At 37.3% G+C, this 19,927-nt stretch overlaps 1 protein-coding gene across 1 annotated transcript in view; it reads left to right on the top strand.

The window, feature by feature from the left end:
- Positions 1 to 7,541, top strand: part of MAML2 (mastermind like transcriptional coactivator 2) — a 361,930-nt gene extending 354,389 nt beyond the window's left edge. The window contains exon 5 of the mRNA XM_004265453.4: positions 3,557 to 7,541. Within this exon, the coding sequence (XP_004265501.1) occupies positions 3,557 to 4,575 (1,019 nt within the window). The 3' untranslated portion in view covers positions 4,576 to 7,541. The remainder of the gene's footprint in view (positions 1 to 3,556) is intronic.
- Positions 7,542 to 19,927: the final 12,386 nt, after the last annotated feature.

The following is a 19,927-nucleotide window of genomic DNA, read 5'->3' as shown; positions in this document are numbered from 1 at the left end:
CCGTCTGAAATATTATATCAAATTCAAGGTGAATGTTTGTGCTTTTCTTTTCCCATTCATATAAAAGATTCCCAAGGATAGAAGTCTAAGGCTGGTTTGGTGGCTCTACCATGTTATCAGGGATCCAGGCTTCTTTTGTCTTTCTACCCCACCTTCTTGACCATATAGCTTCCATCCTAAGGGTTGCCTTGTGGCCACCACATCACCAGTCTTCATATCCATATTCCAGATAGAAAGGTGAAAGACAGGAAAAGGTAAAATGGCCTCCCAAATGAGTCAGATTCCCTTTCTAAAGTAGGTTTTTTTGGACACTCATCTAGTAACTTCTTTTTGTTTTTTAATTAATTAATTTATTTGTTAATTTTGGCTGCATTGGGGCTTCGTTGCTGCACACAGACTTTCTCTAGTTGTGGTGAGCAGGGGCTACTCTTCGTTGTGGTGCACAGGCTTCTCCTTGTGGTGGCTTCTCCTGTTGCAGAGCACGGGCTCTAGGCACACGGGCTTCAGTAGTTGCAGCACGTGGACTCAGTAATTGTGGCCTGTGGGCTCTAGAGCATAGGCTCAGTAGTTGTGGCACACGGGCTTAGTTGCTCCGCAACATGTGGGATCTTCCCGGACCAGGGATCGAACCCGTGTCCCCTGCCTTGGCAGGTGGATTCTTAACCACTGTGCCACCAGGGAAGTCCATCACCTAGTAACTTCTGCCTTTAGCCAGAATTTATTCATATGGACCCCCCATCAGCAAGGATGTTTGGCAAATGTGGTTTTTCAGCTGGGCACATTGCTGCAAAATCAAGGCTCTGTTTCTAAAGAAGACAGGGAGGTTGGGTATTTGGGAGGGACCTAGAAGTCTCTTCCATAGTGCATATGGGCATTTTCCTGAGGGAGGTGACCTTAGCAACCAGCTGCTAACCCCCAGATGGGTAAGAATCACCACTCTAGAGCACTGTAATTCACGTGCCTTCTGAGAAGAAATAAACAAGCACAACACAAACTCTTTTATCATTTTTTATTTCAATCTCAGTACTATAATAATCACCTTGCCCAGATGTTAATATTAAAAATGATGTATGGGGCTTCCCTGGTGGCGCAGTGGTTGAGAGTCCGCCTGCCGATGCAGGGGACACGGGTTCGTGCCCCGGTCCGGGAGGATCCCACATGCCGCGGAGCGGCTGGGCCCATGAGCCATGGCCACTGAGCCTGCGCGTCTGGAGCCTGTGCTCCGCAACGGGAGAGGCCACAACGGTGAGAAGCTCGCGTACAGCAAAACAATAAATAAATAAAATAAAAAATAAATTAAAATGATGTATGAAAAACACCTAGAACAATTTCTACCACAAATTAAGAGCTTCTAAATATTAACTGTGATTAATATTTTTTTATCTTTATGGAAATTCTCCCTATTCTAGTTGTTTAAAAATACAGCTCTCCTCATAAAACTTCTCAAGGCATATTGTTAAAATAGGGGGCACCTAGAGGGAGTGATTTTTTTTTATTATAAATTTATTTATTTATTTTTATTTTTGGCTGCCTTGGGTGTTCGTTGCTGCGCATGGGCTTTCTCTAGTTGCGGCAAGGGGGGCTGCTCTTTGTTGCGGTACGCAGGCTTCTCATTGCGGTGGCTTCTCCTGTTGCAGAGCATGGGCCGTAGGCATGCAGGCTTCAGTATTTGTGGCACGCAGGCTCAGTAGTTGTGGCTCGTGGGCTCTAGAGCGCAGGCTCAGTAGCTGTGGTGCACGGGCTTAGTTGCTCCGTGACATGTGGGATCTTCCCGGACCAGGTAGATTCCAGCCCTCTGCACTGGCAGGTAGATTCTTAACCACTGTGCCACCAGGGAAGTCCCTAGAGGCAGTGATTTTTAAAGCCTCGAAATTTTTTCCATAGCATTTCCATAATGGAAATTCTCTTCTCATGAAACCTTCAGATACCAAGCTTGATATTGCTTAATCTCATTAGCAGTCTGTGCACTCTGAGTTATTGTCCAAGTTTCTCCTATCTGACTCTGATCCCTCTTCATCAAACACTGCCCTACACAGTCAGGGCCTTGTGCTAAACCTGGAGATACAAGGAGATAAAGAGACTGTTTCTGCCTTCAAGGGGGATGTAGCTTAGTGGGGACATATTTTAAAACAAATAGCAAGGCCTTCAATCTTTCAAGGTGTGTACCACGCTAGCTATCCTCAAGCAGTAGGGGATATGCTAGGGTTATAATTGCAACCATGCTCTCTTTACATACTGCCATTCTGATACTCATATGTGTGTCTAGTTCTCTGTTTCTCAGTATCTCTGATTCTCTGTGCCTCCCTGCCTCTCTGCTGGGAGAGTACTTTAAAAGAGTATCTTTCTCCAAGTTATATCTTTGCCTCAATCTCTCATTCACTCGTTCATTCATTCAATAAATATCAATTGAATACCTACTTTGCACCATCCACTGAACTTGGAGAATATGACAGTGAAAAAAACAGGCAAAAAATCTTTCTCTCATGGAACTTATCATCCAGCAGGCGCTTTTATTTATCTTTCTGGCATTCCATTTTTGCCTCTCAAGATGTCTTGCCATGATGATTTTAACCTCCTCAAGCCAGGAAGATTTCAATGTGTCAGTTAATCACTATCCGATAGGTGGAACCTCATTCAGCAGACTGTGATTGAGTGGTCCCACATTCAATCACTTATTTACAGGTATCAACATAACTAGCTGGCACTTTGAGGCTCCCTGTATTTCCCAATACAGAAGCTAAATGCTAAATGAAAACTTGAAAGAGCAAATGCAGCTTGAGAGAGGAGGCTGGAATATCAGGGAAAGCTTGATGAAGGAACTTGGACCTTGGCCTGAGACTTTGAAGAAAAGATAGGGCTTGGTGAGGTAAGAAGGGCATCATATGAGAAGGAAATGGCGTGAGCGAAAGTAGTTCATGATGTGTGGATAACAGTGCGATAATAACTAATCCTCCTAGAGCAGAGTGCTTTCTGTATGGAAGTAATCACTGGAGCATGGATTACACTGAATTCCAGATGTTTGAAGAGATGGGAATTTACCTGTCTTATGGCAGCTTCTTGAGTGGGGATGCGGATGAAAATTGGACATGATTTTCAAGGCCGTAGATTTGGACCGTTAATCTAGTAGCCATGCATAGGGTTCATCCACATGTTCTAATTTGGACCCAGGGATGACCAATAGCATGGATTTCATGACAGTTGGATAATCAAAGTTGTAGTCTTTGGTCTTGAAACAGAGTAAAGCTAATTCAAAATGGAAGATTGACTATCACTTCCCCTCAATGATTCCAGAAGAATAAAGCCTAAACAATAGAACCATTCTATTTCAGTCTTCTTTCTATAATGTGTAAACTCTTGACCAAGGGGTAACTTAGGGTGATACTTCCCCCCAAAAGCTGTCTTATTCCTTTTATATAATATGCTATGATGATTATTTCTCTTTATTTGTTCTTACACCCAAAGGCAGTCTCAGAGCTGATAAGCTATCGTATAAATCGCTATAAGAGAAGAGATAACCTACTGTTATGAACTAATATAATTATCTTCTTTTTCTCAGGTGGCTCATCAACAGTGAGTTTAAACTCTAACCAGGCTTTGGCAAACCCAGTTTCAACACACACCATTTTAACTCCAAATTCCAGCCTCATGTCTACTTCTCATGGGACAAGAATGCCATCCTTATCCACAGCAGTTCAGAACATAGGGATGTATGGGAATCTGCCTTGCAATCAACCTGGAACATACAGCGTCACTTCAGGAATGAATCAGTTGACCCAACACAGAAACCCAAACCAATTGATAGCAAATCAAAACAACCCTCTGATGCCCCGGCCACCCACTTTAGGGCCCAGTAATAATAATAATAATGTGGCCACTTTTGGAGCTGGATCTGTTGGCAATTCGCAACAATTAAGACCAAACTTAACCCATAGTATGGCAAGCATGCCAGCACAGAGAACGTCGAACGTAATGATCACATCCAACACAACGGCACCAAACTGGGCCTCTCAAGAAGCAACAACCAAACAGCAGGAAGCGCTGAAATCTACAGGAGTCCGCTTCCCCCCAGGCACACCTACAGCCTATACTCCAAACCAGTCATTGCAACAGGCGGTAGGTAGCCAGCAATTTTCCCAGAGAGCAGTGGCTCCCCCTAATCAGTTAACACCAGCAGTGCAAATTAGACCCATGAACCAAATGAGCCAGACGTTAAATGGACAAAACATGGGTCCACTCAGAAGTCTGAATCTCAGACCCAATCAGCTAAGCACACAGATTTTGCCTAATTTGAGCCAGTCAGGAACAGGGTTGAGTCAGTCGAGGACAAGCATAAGCCAGCCATCATCCCTGACAGCCGGCAGTTTTCCTTCACCCAACCAAAGTTCCAGGGCTTTTCAAGGAACTGACCATGGTAATGACTTAGCTTTTGACTTTCTCAACCAACAGACTGATAACATGGGCCCTGCCCTAAACAGTGATGCTGATTTCATTGATTCTTTATTGAAGACAGAGCCTGGTAATGATGACTGGATGAAAGACATCAACCTTGATGAAATCTTGGGGAACAACTCCTAAAGAAGAAAAGGGAGACAATTCACAAACTCCAAGCACTAAAAGGCAGTATTTTACAAGGACTCTGTAAAGGCCAAACTGTTGACTTTTAGTTGGACTCTATGAAGATACCTTGGCTTAAAAATGGAAAGCAGAAAGTAACTGTAGCGGTGAACATTTTGGTCCAAATGCTTGTTTTAAATCTCAAACCTGGAAGTAAAACATTGGGATCACTTTTTCCCTGTCTACACCCCAGGACACAGTATCCAGTTTATCCAAACAGAACTGTGATGTTGATGTGTAATTAGTTGTGTAAAATAGGCTTCCCAAGCTCCTTTTCTCCCTGAAAGAAAAGTAATAGAACTTCTGGCTTGTTTAAACCCCACGTCATGCGGAGGTACTAGTTCCAAGCAACAAGCAACAAATTCCTTAATTTTCTCTAACAGATATGAAGTGTGGTTTAATCCCTCCACTTTGTCTTTTCATTTAGGTTTCCTAAAACTTCCAGGGTAGATTGAAATGTTACAGATTTGTTTGGAGTAACCAAACAGTGTCCTAAGTAAATGAAAACTGGAGAACATAGAGAACACCCAGTGGACTATAGAATTTCTTCCCCAGATTCATCCCCTCACTTTTTCAGTTTTCCCACATATCCTATACTTCAAGATGCTATGTCTAGTGATGAAAGAAGAACACAGAGATGGCCAACTTTTTTCCACAGCCAATTTCCAAATCCAGTTTCTGAATCTTAGATTCAGTCGCGACCTATCCTAATCATACTGAAATGTTAGTGCACATGTGTCTGCATCAGATTTCACTACTTAAAAGGGAAAACACCACATTGGGCATTGCTATAAAGGAGATGTATTTGACCACAAATAACTTGGGGTGTTGCTTACTGTGATGATGACTGCTGGTTAGTCCCCAAGCTGAGTGAAATTGAGCCTGGCCCTCTCTGCTTATTTTGATGACCAGAGACTGATTTGTAAGAAAAGGAAGTTTGGAGACCAAAGCTGACAGTAGAAGGTATCATGTTTTGGTTGAAGATAAGAAGCAAAAGGTCAGGACCAGGGATGGTGGGTACGGGTGTGTACAAATCTATTTCATAGGGTTTGAAGGAAAGCATAATTGAGACAAAAAATAATCTGGCCTTATTTGGACACATTATTTGGGTGAACAGCTAAATAGAATGTGATCTATTAATAGCAGTCTACTCATTCTTCTGTCCCTGATGTGATGAATCATTGCCACATGCTAGATGGGCCCTTCATATCCAGGTTTTCTCCCTCAGGGCTGAGCACTGTATCAAAGAAAGAGTTCCTATTGAGTTGTGTAACAGATCAGCTGCAAAATGGCAAAGATGTGTGCTGATTTGGGATGTATGCAAAATATCTCTATCATTTTCCTCATTACAGAGGAACACAGGTTACCTTCAGCTATTTTAGTTATACACTCTCGTATTCAATTATCAAGTGATATTTAACTGAAATCATTTAATAACTCTTTAAATACCTTTCTAAAAAGAACACATTTTGAAAGTTCTGCAAAGCCCTCTTGCAATCTTTAAAATGTCTAGAAGCACTCTCTTTTACACAATACCAACATCACTGGCCCGGAATCTTTTCTGTGCTAGGTTGTAAATATAAATAAATTACTTGTTTTGTAAACTTTTGTAAAGAATATTTTGGTAGAAATACTTAAAGCATATTCTTTGGGTTATATTTATACATATGTGAAATAAATATACTATCAAAAGGTTATATTTTATACAAAAAGTAAATTGTTACCTTTTGTATGCTAATATACAAAGTTTTGTATCATATGATGGTTTATTTTTAGCTCTTACACTTCAACCCTAGGTGGTCAAGTGGGAACTTTTGAAAACTATCAAGAGGCTTGTTAGACAAATTTATATTCTGAAACCTCAATAAGAAAGCATTCCAGGTTTCAACTTTCCTTTTTTTTTTTTTCCTGCTCCCAAATTCTTTTTTAAACCCATAGTTGTGTCTTGTTTGATTATTCTGCTGTGCACATTGTATTGGTCCTTGTTGCATGTGGTCTACTGTGTGTTTTCCCATTTTATAAAACAGTGTTTCTCCATGCAAAAAAGTAAGGAAAAAGTTATGTACATATAAACACTTTTATTTTATGGCTCCTCCATGTTACTGTATATATCTGCCAGCACATCCCAGTTACACTCCTGTGATTCAGCTTATTTTTACCCTAACATAAATAGTATGTTTTGTAGTAGCTATCAAATTTAAGAGATAAAGCAATCAAAATGTTTGGATTTTCTTCTATCTTAATGTGAATTTCATAATTAATGTCTATTTATTCAGCTATTCATTAAAATACAGGATTCTTTGGAAAAAATGGTGTAGTCTATAGTTTCTGTTTGTTGGCAACCTATTACCAAAGATGATGTAATTTTCCTGAAAGCTGAGATAATGACGATTTGATAGACATATGCAACCAAAACTTAAAGATTTACAACTTAAAAGCTATGGAATACAATCTCCCTTTTACAGAAATACCAGACTACTTAACTGTTGGCATTGTTTATCATTCTGACACATTATACACGAGATAGAAGTAATTTTCTTTTTTTTTTTTAATTCAAAGACTAGAAAGTCATTTAAGCAAATAATTCATTCTTGGCTTTGTGTTAAGCCCAATGAAGACAAATAACTCTGCTCTAAGTGAATGCACTAATATTACTTGCGTTACTGTAACTGTACCCATAACTGTAAAGATTTCAACTTGTAAGACAAGTATTTTGTATCGCGTGTAATTTCATGTGTTAAAAAAATAGTTTAAAAAATTCAGAAGTGGTTCTCTTGTATGAAATCATGCTTTCAGTCACCAACAATGCTGTTGCTCTATCACAGAAAGTTCTGATGGGCAAATTTATTCTCTGGGAAGCTTCTAATACTAGTGAAATGCTGATGTGACCCATTTCAATATTCTTTACTTCGCTTAGAAAGTTTGTATTAAGATCCCATATGCACAGCAACTACTAAATACTGGAGAAACACAGCCTAATTCTCAGGCACGGCGGACCTTTGCCTGGCCTGCTGTGTGGCATTTGGGCAGACCAGGCTGAGTGAACACAGGGCCAGGTAAACACAGCCTCACTGAGCATATTTACACAGTCCTTCTTGGGAGTCAAGGAGGTTGAGAGAAAGATGGGCCTTTGTAGGAGGCAAGGGAAACCATTCTATCAAATTTTCTTGCTCCATTGTTGAAATATGTTGCTGGGGTTCCACTGTCCCTTCCCCCTCTGCCAAAAGAGATGGGTGACATTATCCTTTTTATTAGCATTATTAATGGAGCAATAATAAAATTTATATTTTATGTAGTGCCTGATCAATGACTCTGGAAGGTTGTAAACAAAATCAACATCAATAAAAATAAATAAAAGGCATACAAATTAAGAGAAAGAAATATGTAATTCTAAAATTATCCAGTCAATCCTAGTATGTACCCATGGAAGGATCCTTGAGAGTAAATGAGAAGGTAGACGTGAGCGCAAGAGAGAGAGAGGCTCAGCTTCTTCCTCCTCTGTGTTTGCAAAGGCAGTACAAATTCTTAAACGTTGTATCTGCTATTTCCATTTTATATCTCTGTGACTGTATTTCCTCACTCAAAAATGAGGGCTTGCGGTTGAGATAGCTTTACATTTCTTCCCAACTCTAAAACTCTGTGATTGATTATTTTTCCAAAAAATTTTTCCAAAGCTAAGTGGAAAGTTAACCAAAGAGACTCAAAGCATCATTTTTAAAATAGAAATCAGTGTTCAATCAACCTTTTGAAAATGTTCAGATTGCCAGTCAACTTTATTTAGCAAAGCACCCCTCTGCTTGAAAATTAAATCATATGAAAATGAGATTTCATCAAAAGTAAGCCAGAACTAGTCTGTGGACTAATAGAAAGACAATGTAGATGTAGGTGCCCACTGACTACATACAAGTCCAAGTTCTGAAGATCAAAAGCTGGGATGTGATATTAAATGGGCATCTTCTTGTGAAATCATAGAATTTCATAAAGAAAATATTTGCCTAATAGGGAGAAGAAATCCCATACTTTGAGTAGCATACTCCGTTGGGTATATAATAATGAATTTTCGTGAGTTGTAAATGGCAGTGTAACGTCTTTTAAATACATTTCCTAAATTCCTATAGCAGACAAAGTGCAAGTAGTGCCCTACTGTTAACTTCACTGGCAATAAAAACGTTATTAAAACATTACACCATGAGAATTAAGAAACATATTGACCTTAGATTTTTAAAAGTAAATGCTGTTGTCCCTGACCTGTATGCAATAATATTAAAAGGGGGCTTTTGTTTGTTTACATAAATAGCATTTTAAGTTTGCTTTTTACCAAATTGAATCATCATTAGCTCCAGGCTTTGCATAAATATATAGAAACTTTTTACAATACTTAGAATTCTTTCAGGAAAAGGGAAGGAGAAAAATGTATAAAAGACTGTAAAACCATTGACGGTTTTCATAGGGTTCTTTCAGCAAAAGGGACAGAAGAAGGAAGGAAGAAGGAAGGAAGGAAAGAGAACATATCTCAAATAGGCTTAAAGAAAGGAATCTACTGATGGACATAACTGCAAAGGCCAGGAGCTAGTTCTGGGTTTAGACACAGCTGAATCCAGCAGGTAACAACGTCATCAAGAATTGGTTCTTGGGGCTTCCCTGGTGGCGCAGTGGTTGGGAGTCCGCCTGCCGATGCAGGGCACACGGGTTCGTGCCCTGGTCTGGGAGGATCCCACATGCCGCGGAGCGGTTGGGCCCGTGAGCCACAGCCGCTGAGCCTGCGCGTCCGGAGCCTGTGCTCCGCAACAGGAGAGGCCACAACAGTGAGAGGCCCGCGTACCGCAAAAAAAAAAAAAAAAAAAAGAATTGGTTCTTTTCTGTCCCTCACCTTTGCTTTCCTGAGTCTTGGCTCCATTCTCAGGCAGGCCCCTCTCTCATGGTGTCAAGATGGCTGCTAGAAGCTCCAGACTTATATCTTCATAACTCCACATCCAGCTTGAACCAACTTTACATCTCACAGGCTTTGATTAGGGCATGTGCCCATCCCTGGACAATCACTTTGACCAAGGAGTTGCAGTCTGATTGGCCAGTCCCGGGTCAAGTGCCTATCCCTGGAGGCAGAGGGAGTATTAATACAATCAAACTATATGGAGTTAGAGTGGGAAAGAGAAGGGAGGGAGGGAGGGAAGGAGGGAGTCTTCTTCCTCATTCTTGTCTCCTTGTGGTAACAAGGTAGTTAACTTCGGCTCATGTCTATGTTCTAAGCTGGAAAAATAGATAGGAAAAATTATGAAGAGCAAAAAATGTTGCTTATAGAAAATCTTTACCTTTCCATTTGGGAAAGGTCACCCCTACTCAGAGATTTTACCATACCTCATTAGCCATGACTGTGTCTATGGCCTTTCAGATCTTCAAGAGAGGCTAGGTGTTAAGTATTTAGAGTTGTAGCCCCTGTAGAAGAGGATGGCAAGGGAACAGGTGGTTGGAAATGATGTAAATATAAAGACATGCATGGGAATGATAAACATAAATTCAAGATGTTAATTATCTTTGAGGGATTATAGAGAAATGTGATTGAGAGGGTGTATACAAAGGACTCAAATTATGTTATTCTCCAAGCTGAATGAAGACTACATAGCTGTTATTTTTTAATGCCTTTTTATATATCTAAATAGATTATTAGAAATCAAATCAAAGCTAAGTTAAATTATTTGGGGTTTTTACTAAAGGCATTCTGCTGTGAATAAATGAATGAATAAATAGTGATTGATTTAGAATTATGGTGGTATGCAGATGAGATACACTGCAAGGTACACTGAAAGGCCCTCCTGACTAAAATAACTAAAATACTAAATTTTAACATAAAAGGAAGATTCCAAACTTACTAAAAAGCTACAAAAATAAAAGCCATGTGCTACTAGCATAAGTGTAGACATAAAGTTCCATGTTGTAGAATTGAGGGTATAAAAATAAACACTCACATTTATAGTCAAATGATACTTGAGAATGCCAAGACAATTCAAGGGGAGAGAACAGTCTTTTCAAAAATAGTGCTAGGACAATTGGACATCCACATGCAAAAAAAATGATATTTTGACTCCTACCTCACACCATAAACAAAAGTGAACTCAAAATGGTTCACGAGACCTAAAGTAAAACTAAAAATATAAAGCTCTTAGAAAAAAAAAGATGTAAATCTTCATGATCTTGGATTAGGCAAGATAGTTTCTTAGATTTGACACCAAAAACATAAGCAACAATGACAACAAAAATAGATGAATTGGACTTCATCAAAATCAAAAACTTGTGTGATCCAAGACCACTATCAACAAAATGAAAAGATAGCTGTATTAGTCAGATATCTCCAGAGAAAAAGAATCACAGAAATAGTACGATAAATATACCTACACATACATATATAATATGTATATTAAAAAACCACTGAATTGGACACATTAAAGGGATAAATTTTATGGTCTGTGATTTATATCACAATCAAACTATTTTAAAAAGAAAAAATAAATAAAGGGGCATTTAAAAAATAGATCAGTGCGTTACCACCAAACCAATATGCCATGCTCAGAAATAAAGTAAAACCAGGAATCCTCGGACATAAGCAAATGTCAACATCAGCTTTGGCCCTGACAGTTTCTGGAGACCTTGAACTTGCATTTTGGCAACTTCACAGAGTGTGGGGGACAGGATATACAGGCCAGGGCACTTTCAAGGTAAGGAGTCCAATTAAAAGATCCCCTGCCAAAAGCTGGTAATCCAAAGAAATATAACCACAGAGTAAGGGTAAAACTGAAATAAACCCTGCTGTGTTACAAAGGGGAAAAATTCTTCCCTGGAAACATATAACCAAAGTCAGCATTCATATGAGTTTGGGTTTGTACTCATAAAAGTTTACACATTAAAAAAAAAAAAAAACAACCTGAGTGCAGAATTTTATTTGAATTGTCCCCAGGTTGGGTACACCCTCAGGAAACAGACAGAAAAAAATGCAATTCCTCTTAGGAGCTTTCAAAAAATCTCCACAAAATTTCAAAGAAAACTAGCATCAGATCCATTATCAAAAATCACAAAACACACAAGTAAACAAAGCATCATGAGTGAGAACCAGCAGAAACAGCAGACAGCAGAAGAAGACATAGATGTTGAAAATAACAGACACAAAAAAGACCTAAATTTAATACACTTAAATGAAATACATAGAAAGAAGTAGAAGCTTAGAAATATCAGCACAAATTGAATATTGTCCTGAGTAAAAGCTTAGGTGTGCATAGAATATTCATAAATTTGATAACATTATATGCCATAAAATAGCCTTGTTAAATTTCAAAACATCAGTATTATACTGACCACATTCACCATCCCCAATTCACTTAAGTTAGAAATGAAATTTAAAAGATAATGGGAAAACTCCATTCACTTGGACATTAAAAAAAAAAAGAAAATCTAAACAACTCATGGATCAATGAAAAAAATGTAAGATAGATAGCTAGTGGGAAGCAGCCACATAACACAAGGAGATCAGCTCAGTGCTTTGTGACCACCTAGAGGGGTGGGATAGGGAGGGTGGGAGGGAGAAGCAAGAGGGAGGAGATTTGGGGATATATGTATATGTATAGCTGATTCACTTTGTTATGAAGCAGAAACTAACACACCATTGTAAAGCAATTATACTGCAATAAAGATGTTAAAAAAGCTGTAATAAAATATAGAAAATGTTTGTAATTAAACAAAAATAGAAAACTTATGTTGGTTAAGCAGTTCTTGGAGAGAAATTTATGCTCTTAATTGCCTTTCATTAGAAAAAAGGCTCAGAATGAATTTTAAAAATCCAACTTGAAAAGTTAGAAAAAGAGTGTAAGATAAATCTAAAGGAAGTGTGAGTAAATAATAAAAATAGAAAAAATTTAATTAATAAAAATAAAAGCAAAAACAAACATGCAATTGAGAGAACTGACATAATCAAAAGTTGACTCTTTAAAGATATTAATTAGCAGACTACTGGAGAGACTCATCAAAGGAAAAAGAGAGAAAAAAATTACTAGGAATTAAAAAGAAATATAATATTCACTATTGTGAATCAATTTATGGCAATAAATTTGAAAATTTAGAGGTAATGAATGAATTACCACAAAATATAACTCTTCAGAACTGATAATGGAGAACCTGGATAACAGGCAGCTGGGATACATGTTCAAAATCTTACTATAAGGAAAACAGCAGGACAAAGCAGCTTAGCAGAAAGATTTTACTAAATAGCCAAAGAATAGCTAAGTTCATTTTTACATGAATTTTTCCAGAGAAGTGAAAAACAAATGACACTTTCCAACTCACTTTTCGAAGCTGGCATAACCTTGATGCCAAAACAAGACATGGATGGAAGGCACATGAGAGGAAAATAACAGGCTGGCTACACTCGTGAACATAGTTTTGAAAATCCCTAAACCAAATTTTAGCCAACACAACCCAGTAGTATATAAAAAACATAGTAAATTATGACTGAGTTGGGTCTCTCCCAGGAATACAAGTTCGGTTTAATATTTTAAAAACGGATAGGAGCAAGACAAAGTTGCCAACTATCATCACTCCCACTCAGTCTACTCAGAGCAATGAAACAAGAAAAAGAAATAAAACACCTAAAAATTGCATAGGAAGGACCAAAACAAACATTGTTTGGATAACCACAAATAGATATGATTACCTTTTTAGAAAACCCCCAAAGAATCCAACAAGTTTCCTTGATACAATTGATGCATAGAAGCAATCTGTTTACACTACCAACCATTAAAAAGTATAACTGGAAAAAACTTATCATTCACGACAATATCCAAAACAAAAATTTAGGGTATATAAATAAAGCCCTATATTAATAAAATTATTAAATTCTAATGAAAAACATTTTGAAAGACCTGATAAATAGAAAATCATACCATGCTCTTGGACAGGAAGAATCTATATTTTAATATCTTCAACTTGATCCATTGCAGAAGGATTTGTGAGGATACCTCTTGGTGCTTCCATACTCAATGATAATAGCACGTAGGCAGTTTCCACAATCTAGTCTTTAAAAAGGCAAGGTAACCAAAGATTCAGTTCCCTCAAGGATGAAGCACGGGGTCATCCCACCAAGGCAAGCTCCAAGAGAATATCTGACCAAGAGAAATCTATAATGTGTGGTAAAGGAGTTGACGAATATTAATGATAGCCTTAGGATCAACTACAGCCTTAGGGACTGTACTTTGTCTCATTAATTCACCTATTGTTAAGCCCTTTTTTGTTTTTCCCTTTTTCAGGGAACTGCATCTTGAACCTTGAATAATCGGTGACAGGATAGAGTGAACATAGTGTGGGACTTTGAGCGGATCTGAGTGGTACAAGGGATGTTTTGTAGCAGATCCAAAAAGGGCTTCACCACATTCTCTCAACCAATCCTGGACAGCTGCTGTGCAAGATGATTGCTTCCTGTGTATCTCTGCCTTGGGGTGTCCTCAGCATACTCAACCCACACATGGGACAAGCCATAAGTGACAGGGAGTTAATGCCCCAGGGTGATCTTCAACCAATTTAGGACAGGAATTGGCGGACAAGTATTCTAAGTTCCACCTCCCTTAGTGGATAAATCTAATGTGTGTTTCGTATTCTTTCAGAGCTGCCAGCTGGAATAAGCCCAAGTGATAACCTGCTCATGAACTCTCACTTTATCTGCTTTTCTTCTTTCTGAGGCTCTTACTTCCTCACATCTTTACAATGCTTCCCAGAAAAGCTGCTTATATCCAAATCTTTGTCTTAGGATCTACTTTGGGGGGAATTAAACTAAAAACCCAAATTGTCCATCACCAGTAGAATGGGTAAATTGAGGTGTTGTCCTGAAATAGAATGCTATGCTGCAGAAGGGAATTAGCTAAACACATCACCATAATGTTGAGGGGAAGAAGTAAGTCACAAAAATACAGCTCTATTCTGTTTAGTATTTAAAAGGCAAACGAAAGATATAATTTAAAGATGCATACAGGACAGCGAAATTGAAAAGAAAAGCAAGAGAATGATTACCATAAAAGTCAGTCTAATAGTTGCCTCTGGGGTGTGTAACAGAGAGGGCTTTTAAGGTACTGGCAATATTCTATTTCTTAACCTGGTTGTGTGTACACCAGTCATTGTGATATTATTATTCTTTAAATTATACATATGTATTTTATTTATACTTTGATATGTTTCATGATAAACAATTTTTAAGTGCTGCCAAATTAAGTATGTGAGAGACAGAGGATTGCAATCAATCAAACAATCCGTCACTAAGTACAAGGGTTTTGCACTCAGATTGCTTTGCAAGTGTTTTGTTTTCATTCCATTTTAATGAAATCAGAGCTTGAAATCATACAAGATGCATTATGTATGTGATTCATGCAAGAAAGACTTCAGAGCCTCCCATTTGCAAAACCATACCAAAAAGAAAGGCCTTGGTCCTAACATCAAAAGATTTATGTATGAAGGCACTTTATAAGCTATATATTTAAATGTTTAAGATTTACATTTTAAGTTAAAACATTTATGTATATTTGTATGTATATAGTATATGTATACATATATATAATTCTCTCTTTAATCCAATTTTATTTTCGTTTTTAAATTAACTGACAAACAACCAGTTCTGTTCAAATCATGTAAGAAGACATCTACTCTATTAAACATTAAGGAAATGAACTAAAATTTTTAATTTGTGTAAGGCTTTGTTTGAGAACTAATGCTAGGTGAGGATAGAATGGCACAGAGGTTATGTATGTCTGAAAACTAAGCTTGATCCTTAACATTTATTCCTGAGAAAATGTAAGACTTAAATATTAAGGAAGATTATCTCCAATATGAATGGATACAACATAAATAATCTTCAAAGTAGTTTTTACTCATATTCATTCATATACTAACTTGAAAGCAACATGTCACTTTTCAAAGCACTGAAGAAAAAGTTAAACATATAAAAAGATAGTTAGGTATATAAACCTCATTTATATATGTGTCTCCATTTGTATAATTCTGCCTTTCAACACTTACTGGAAAAATAGAAGATTATTCTACATCTGGTCTTTTGGTCAAAGTTGGCGGGGAATTTTGTTAATCTTTGGAGTGATCAGAAGGTTTGAAGGGTGTCTTAATCCTGCTCCGAGTGTGTCAAAGTAGATAGATGTCTTTGTTCATTTCACAAAACCAAATAAGAGTGGTGGTGTGCGGATTAGAATTTGACAATTCAATCCAGATGACTACTTTATTATGGAAAAATATTCCACATCCCTTATCTATTCCAGAGAGTATATCATAGAGAAGGCACTATAGCTACACTATGATACAGTTGCAAATATTAAAATGAAGGGTTATAAGAAGAAAACACAGCTGTTAAAGGGCAGTGACTGAGTGAATTCATTTAGTGTTACATATCTATGATGATGTTGGTTATTCAAGATTTTTTCCAAAACTCATTTCAAAGGCTCTCACTTTAGCATTTCAAAGGTAGTGGATAATATTTGGGGGAAAAAAGTATCACTTCTTTTAGATGCAATAATAATAGAATTTGAAAGCTAAATATGCAAAGGCTTTATAAAATGATGTGTATTGGGGAGTTCTGAATGTCCATTGTGCGCACAGATGTCTCAGTTAGAAAATGAAATATTGGCATGTTTCATAGTTTTTCTTTCTTGAAGTCATTTGCACTTGTGCAATGACATGAGCTCTCTTTATGACACAGAGAGAAAAGCTGATCATCTCAAAAAAATGGGTAAAAATTTGGCTCTCCAAATTTAACTGACCCTGGATGTGAGTTATTAAACAAATAAAACACTGCATATGTGTGTTTATTTGCTTTTATTTTAAAAATTCAAAACATGTCAAGGCATATTTCACCTCAGAAAAATATGTTCAAACTATTTTACGTTTTAAAGTTAAAACATGTAGTGCTCCATTCAGAAAGTCCAGATTTTTTTAAAGTTCATTTAACTCTATCATTTTTCCAAATATCTGATGCTTATTGTCCCATTGCAATATAAAGTCGGAAACCATGGATACTTCCTCTTAGTCCTTTAATTGGATTCAAAGATTGTAGAGCCTTTGTTAGAGAGCTAGATTTCCCATCTCTGTGTATAGTTCTTTTTCTTGCAACTGTACATCCCAAAGTATATTTCATGAATTACTAGTTTGGGGCTTTGCAACACACAAACAAAGGGTTTCCATTGTCAAATTAGGTTGGAAAGTAGTAGAATGCATTCTTAGTTCTATACAAGAGATGCTCGTCTTTTGAAATTTTTCTCTAGCAAACAAAACTGTTTCACTTATTTTTAAAACTGGAATTTCCTAAAAATTTGTTTGAGCTTTTTCACATAACCCCAGTTGATATCCTAGGGTATGGTTAGGCAAATGCTGTCCTACATAGCTTAAACACAGTGTATTCTGGCTGGCCTTTAAAAGAATATTCATTTCTACAAAATGTAAACATTGATATATTTGTATTTACAATAAAAAAATACTTTGTACATGATAGTTAATAAAAGTCTAACATTTTACTGACTTCTCAAGATCAGCACCAGTCTTTCCAGAGATCGTATTTGTTTGTTTACTTTGTGTCACTAAAGTGATACAGAGACAAAAGAAGTTTCAGGAGCACCTACCTGCCTCATATAATATGGGATACTTTTCAGATAATGGTGATAATAAAATCAAAAGTTTTCAAATGAGAGAGCCAGAATAAGGGAAAGCACCTGACTTTTGATATTATGGAAGAAAGAATTTGGAGGAGCATGAATCAAGAGCTGTAGTTTAAAAGGCTGCACATGAAGCTTAAGGCATAAGGCAGAATCGCGGAATATTGGTCTGTGTTCTGAGAACATTAGCTTAAGGAATCTTTGAGGAAAACTTGAGAAGACAAAAGTAGGTGAGATTTTCTAGACATTATATCTACTTTCACTTGAGACCCCCTATTAGCTTTTTAACTGTTAGTGCTAATTTATTATTCCCTTTTAACTTACATGGTTTTTATTTTTTATCAGCTCTACCTAAAATCACACATTGATGATACGTTCATACCATTTCAGCTTGTTTTATTATTTTAATTATTTCATCTGTTAGTCCTCTGGTTGTGATTATTTTGCTGGACGTAGCAATAATTCTTCATCCTTCTTAGTTCTTTTCATTTTCTATATTCCATTTTCTCTTCTACGATATTATTCTTAGTCTCTTTATATTTTTCTTTTATGTTGCTTAATTACTGTTTTAAAAATTATTTTAAAATATATTGAGTGTATTACACTTTATTTCTTATTCCTTTCTGCTCTTGAAACTTAATAAATGCCAAGCAGCTAATGTAAGGGAAGAATTTGTAAGGACTGTCCACACCCTGACTAATGGAAGCTAGATGGGTTTTTTCTCTAGTCCAGTCTGCCTAGTCCATCCAACTTTCCTTAGAACACTCCAATTCCCACCCTATTTCCTCTAGTGTTGAATTCCTTGAATCTACAAACTAGATAATAATATTTACCTATAGAAAATCCATTTGAGCAGTGAAAAAAGTGCTGATTTTTATGGTAAGGTGATACATAACTAAACATTCATTCATCCAATCAATAGATATTTATTCTAGTGAAAGGGAGAGGTGAGAGGGTCTATTTTCAGATCATTCTTCTGCATAATAACAACCACACCTTCAACATTTTACAATTATTAAGTTTTTTCTTTATGCTGAACACTATTGTAAGCATTTAACATGTCCTAATTTCATTTCTAAAAATTCTATGAGGTTTTTATTGTTTCTTTTGTACTAAAGCAGAAATTAAAGTAAAGAGAGAGTAAATAATTTTCTCAGGGTCATACAGCTGGTTAACTCATCAGCAGGATTAATTTCAGCAAGTAAGTAGATGGTTTTAAACCTTCAATAAATATCTTTAAATTAGGAAGGCACAATATGTCAAAAACTAGACTTTAAAAATACTTTTATCAGTCTGCTTCCAAACATCTAGTTGATTCACCTTGCTATCAAGGCAATGTTAAAAAAGGATTAGGGACTTCCCTGCTGGCACAGTGGTTAAGAATCCGCCTGCTAAAGCAGGGGACGTGGGTTCAATCCCTGGTCTGGGAAGATCCCACATTCTGCAGAGCAACTAAGCCAGTTTGCAACAACTACCGAGCCTGTGCACTACAACTACTGAGTCCGTGTGCCACAATTACTGAAGTCCGTCTAGAGCCTGTGCTCTGCAACAAGAGAAACCACTGCAATGAGAAGCCCGTGCACCGCAACGAAGAGTAGCCCCCGCTCACCGCAACTAGAGAAGGCCCGCGCAGCAACGAAGACCCAACGCTGCCAAAAATAAATATTTTTTTTTTAAAAACAGGATTATCTAGGTGTAGATTATTCGTCCTGATATGTTTGTGACCCCCAATTTCTAAGTTTTATCCTATCGCATGTGGCCATTATACCAGTCGATCAAGGCATCCAAAACACAGATAACAATCTAGGAAAATAAATAGTCTTTATTTTTAACTGGAGCAGCAGCCTCAGATCACCATCTCATAATCTACGCTATTGGACCAGACTGGAAATATGTCAGTTTTATCTATATCTTTTGCTCTTCTTCATAGGTCTGGAATGGAGCCAACCTAAATAATTCATTCTTTATTCTAGAAATCATTTTGGTTATATATACTTGGCTAGCAAAGATGGGGATGATCAACCTAGAAGATTTCCCCAAATCCAGTTACTCCTCCAGAGTCATGGGGTGGATGCTAAAAAGAGTACTGTGGCCCCAATCCAGTCCCATTTATAATTCACATATTCTGTACACCGGAATCTCTAACCCCTAGGAAGGGCCCAATTTGTGTTCTTTTGAGGACTCCATGCTTTCCTAAACCCATCTCAGAGCCTTTTATTATTTTAGGGGTGTCACAAGGGTTTGAGGGACAGCTATGAACACATTATTTTGTGTGACCTACAAGTAGTTTTCCTCAATTTCCGTCTCTTCTCATGGGATTACTCAATTGAGGTTTTTAGAATGATAGTGGCTGCAACTTTCGCTGAATTAGGTAAATAAGAAATCAGACACTCATTGACTATGCTACATAACTACTTGAACATCAGAGTACTTTAACAGCAAGGCATTGACATACTGTTTACTTTGTTGCAATGCCCTTACTGCCTTTCTTCACCTGTCTGACTCACACTACTCAATTTCATAAGATCATCATCTCCTCTAGGAAACCTCCCCTAGACCCCAAGTTGAGCTAATTATCCCTATTCAATGCTCCCAAAAGACCTTAAACTTATTTATGATCATTTTACCTATTT

This window comes from Orcinus orca, chromosome 8, assembly GCF_937001465.1.
Source record: "Orcinus orca chromosome 8, mOrcOrc1.1, whole genome shotgun sequence".
Classification (NCBI taxonomy): domain Eukaryota; kingdom Metazoa; phylum Chordata; class Mammalia; order Artiodactyla; family Delphinidae; genus Orcinus; species Orcinus orca.
Note: the sequence above shows the minus strand (reverse complement) of the source record. Positions and strands in the feature narration are given on the sequence as shown.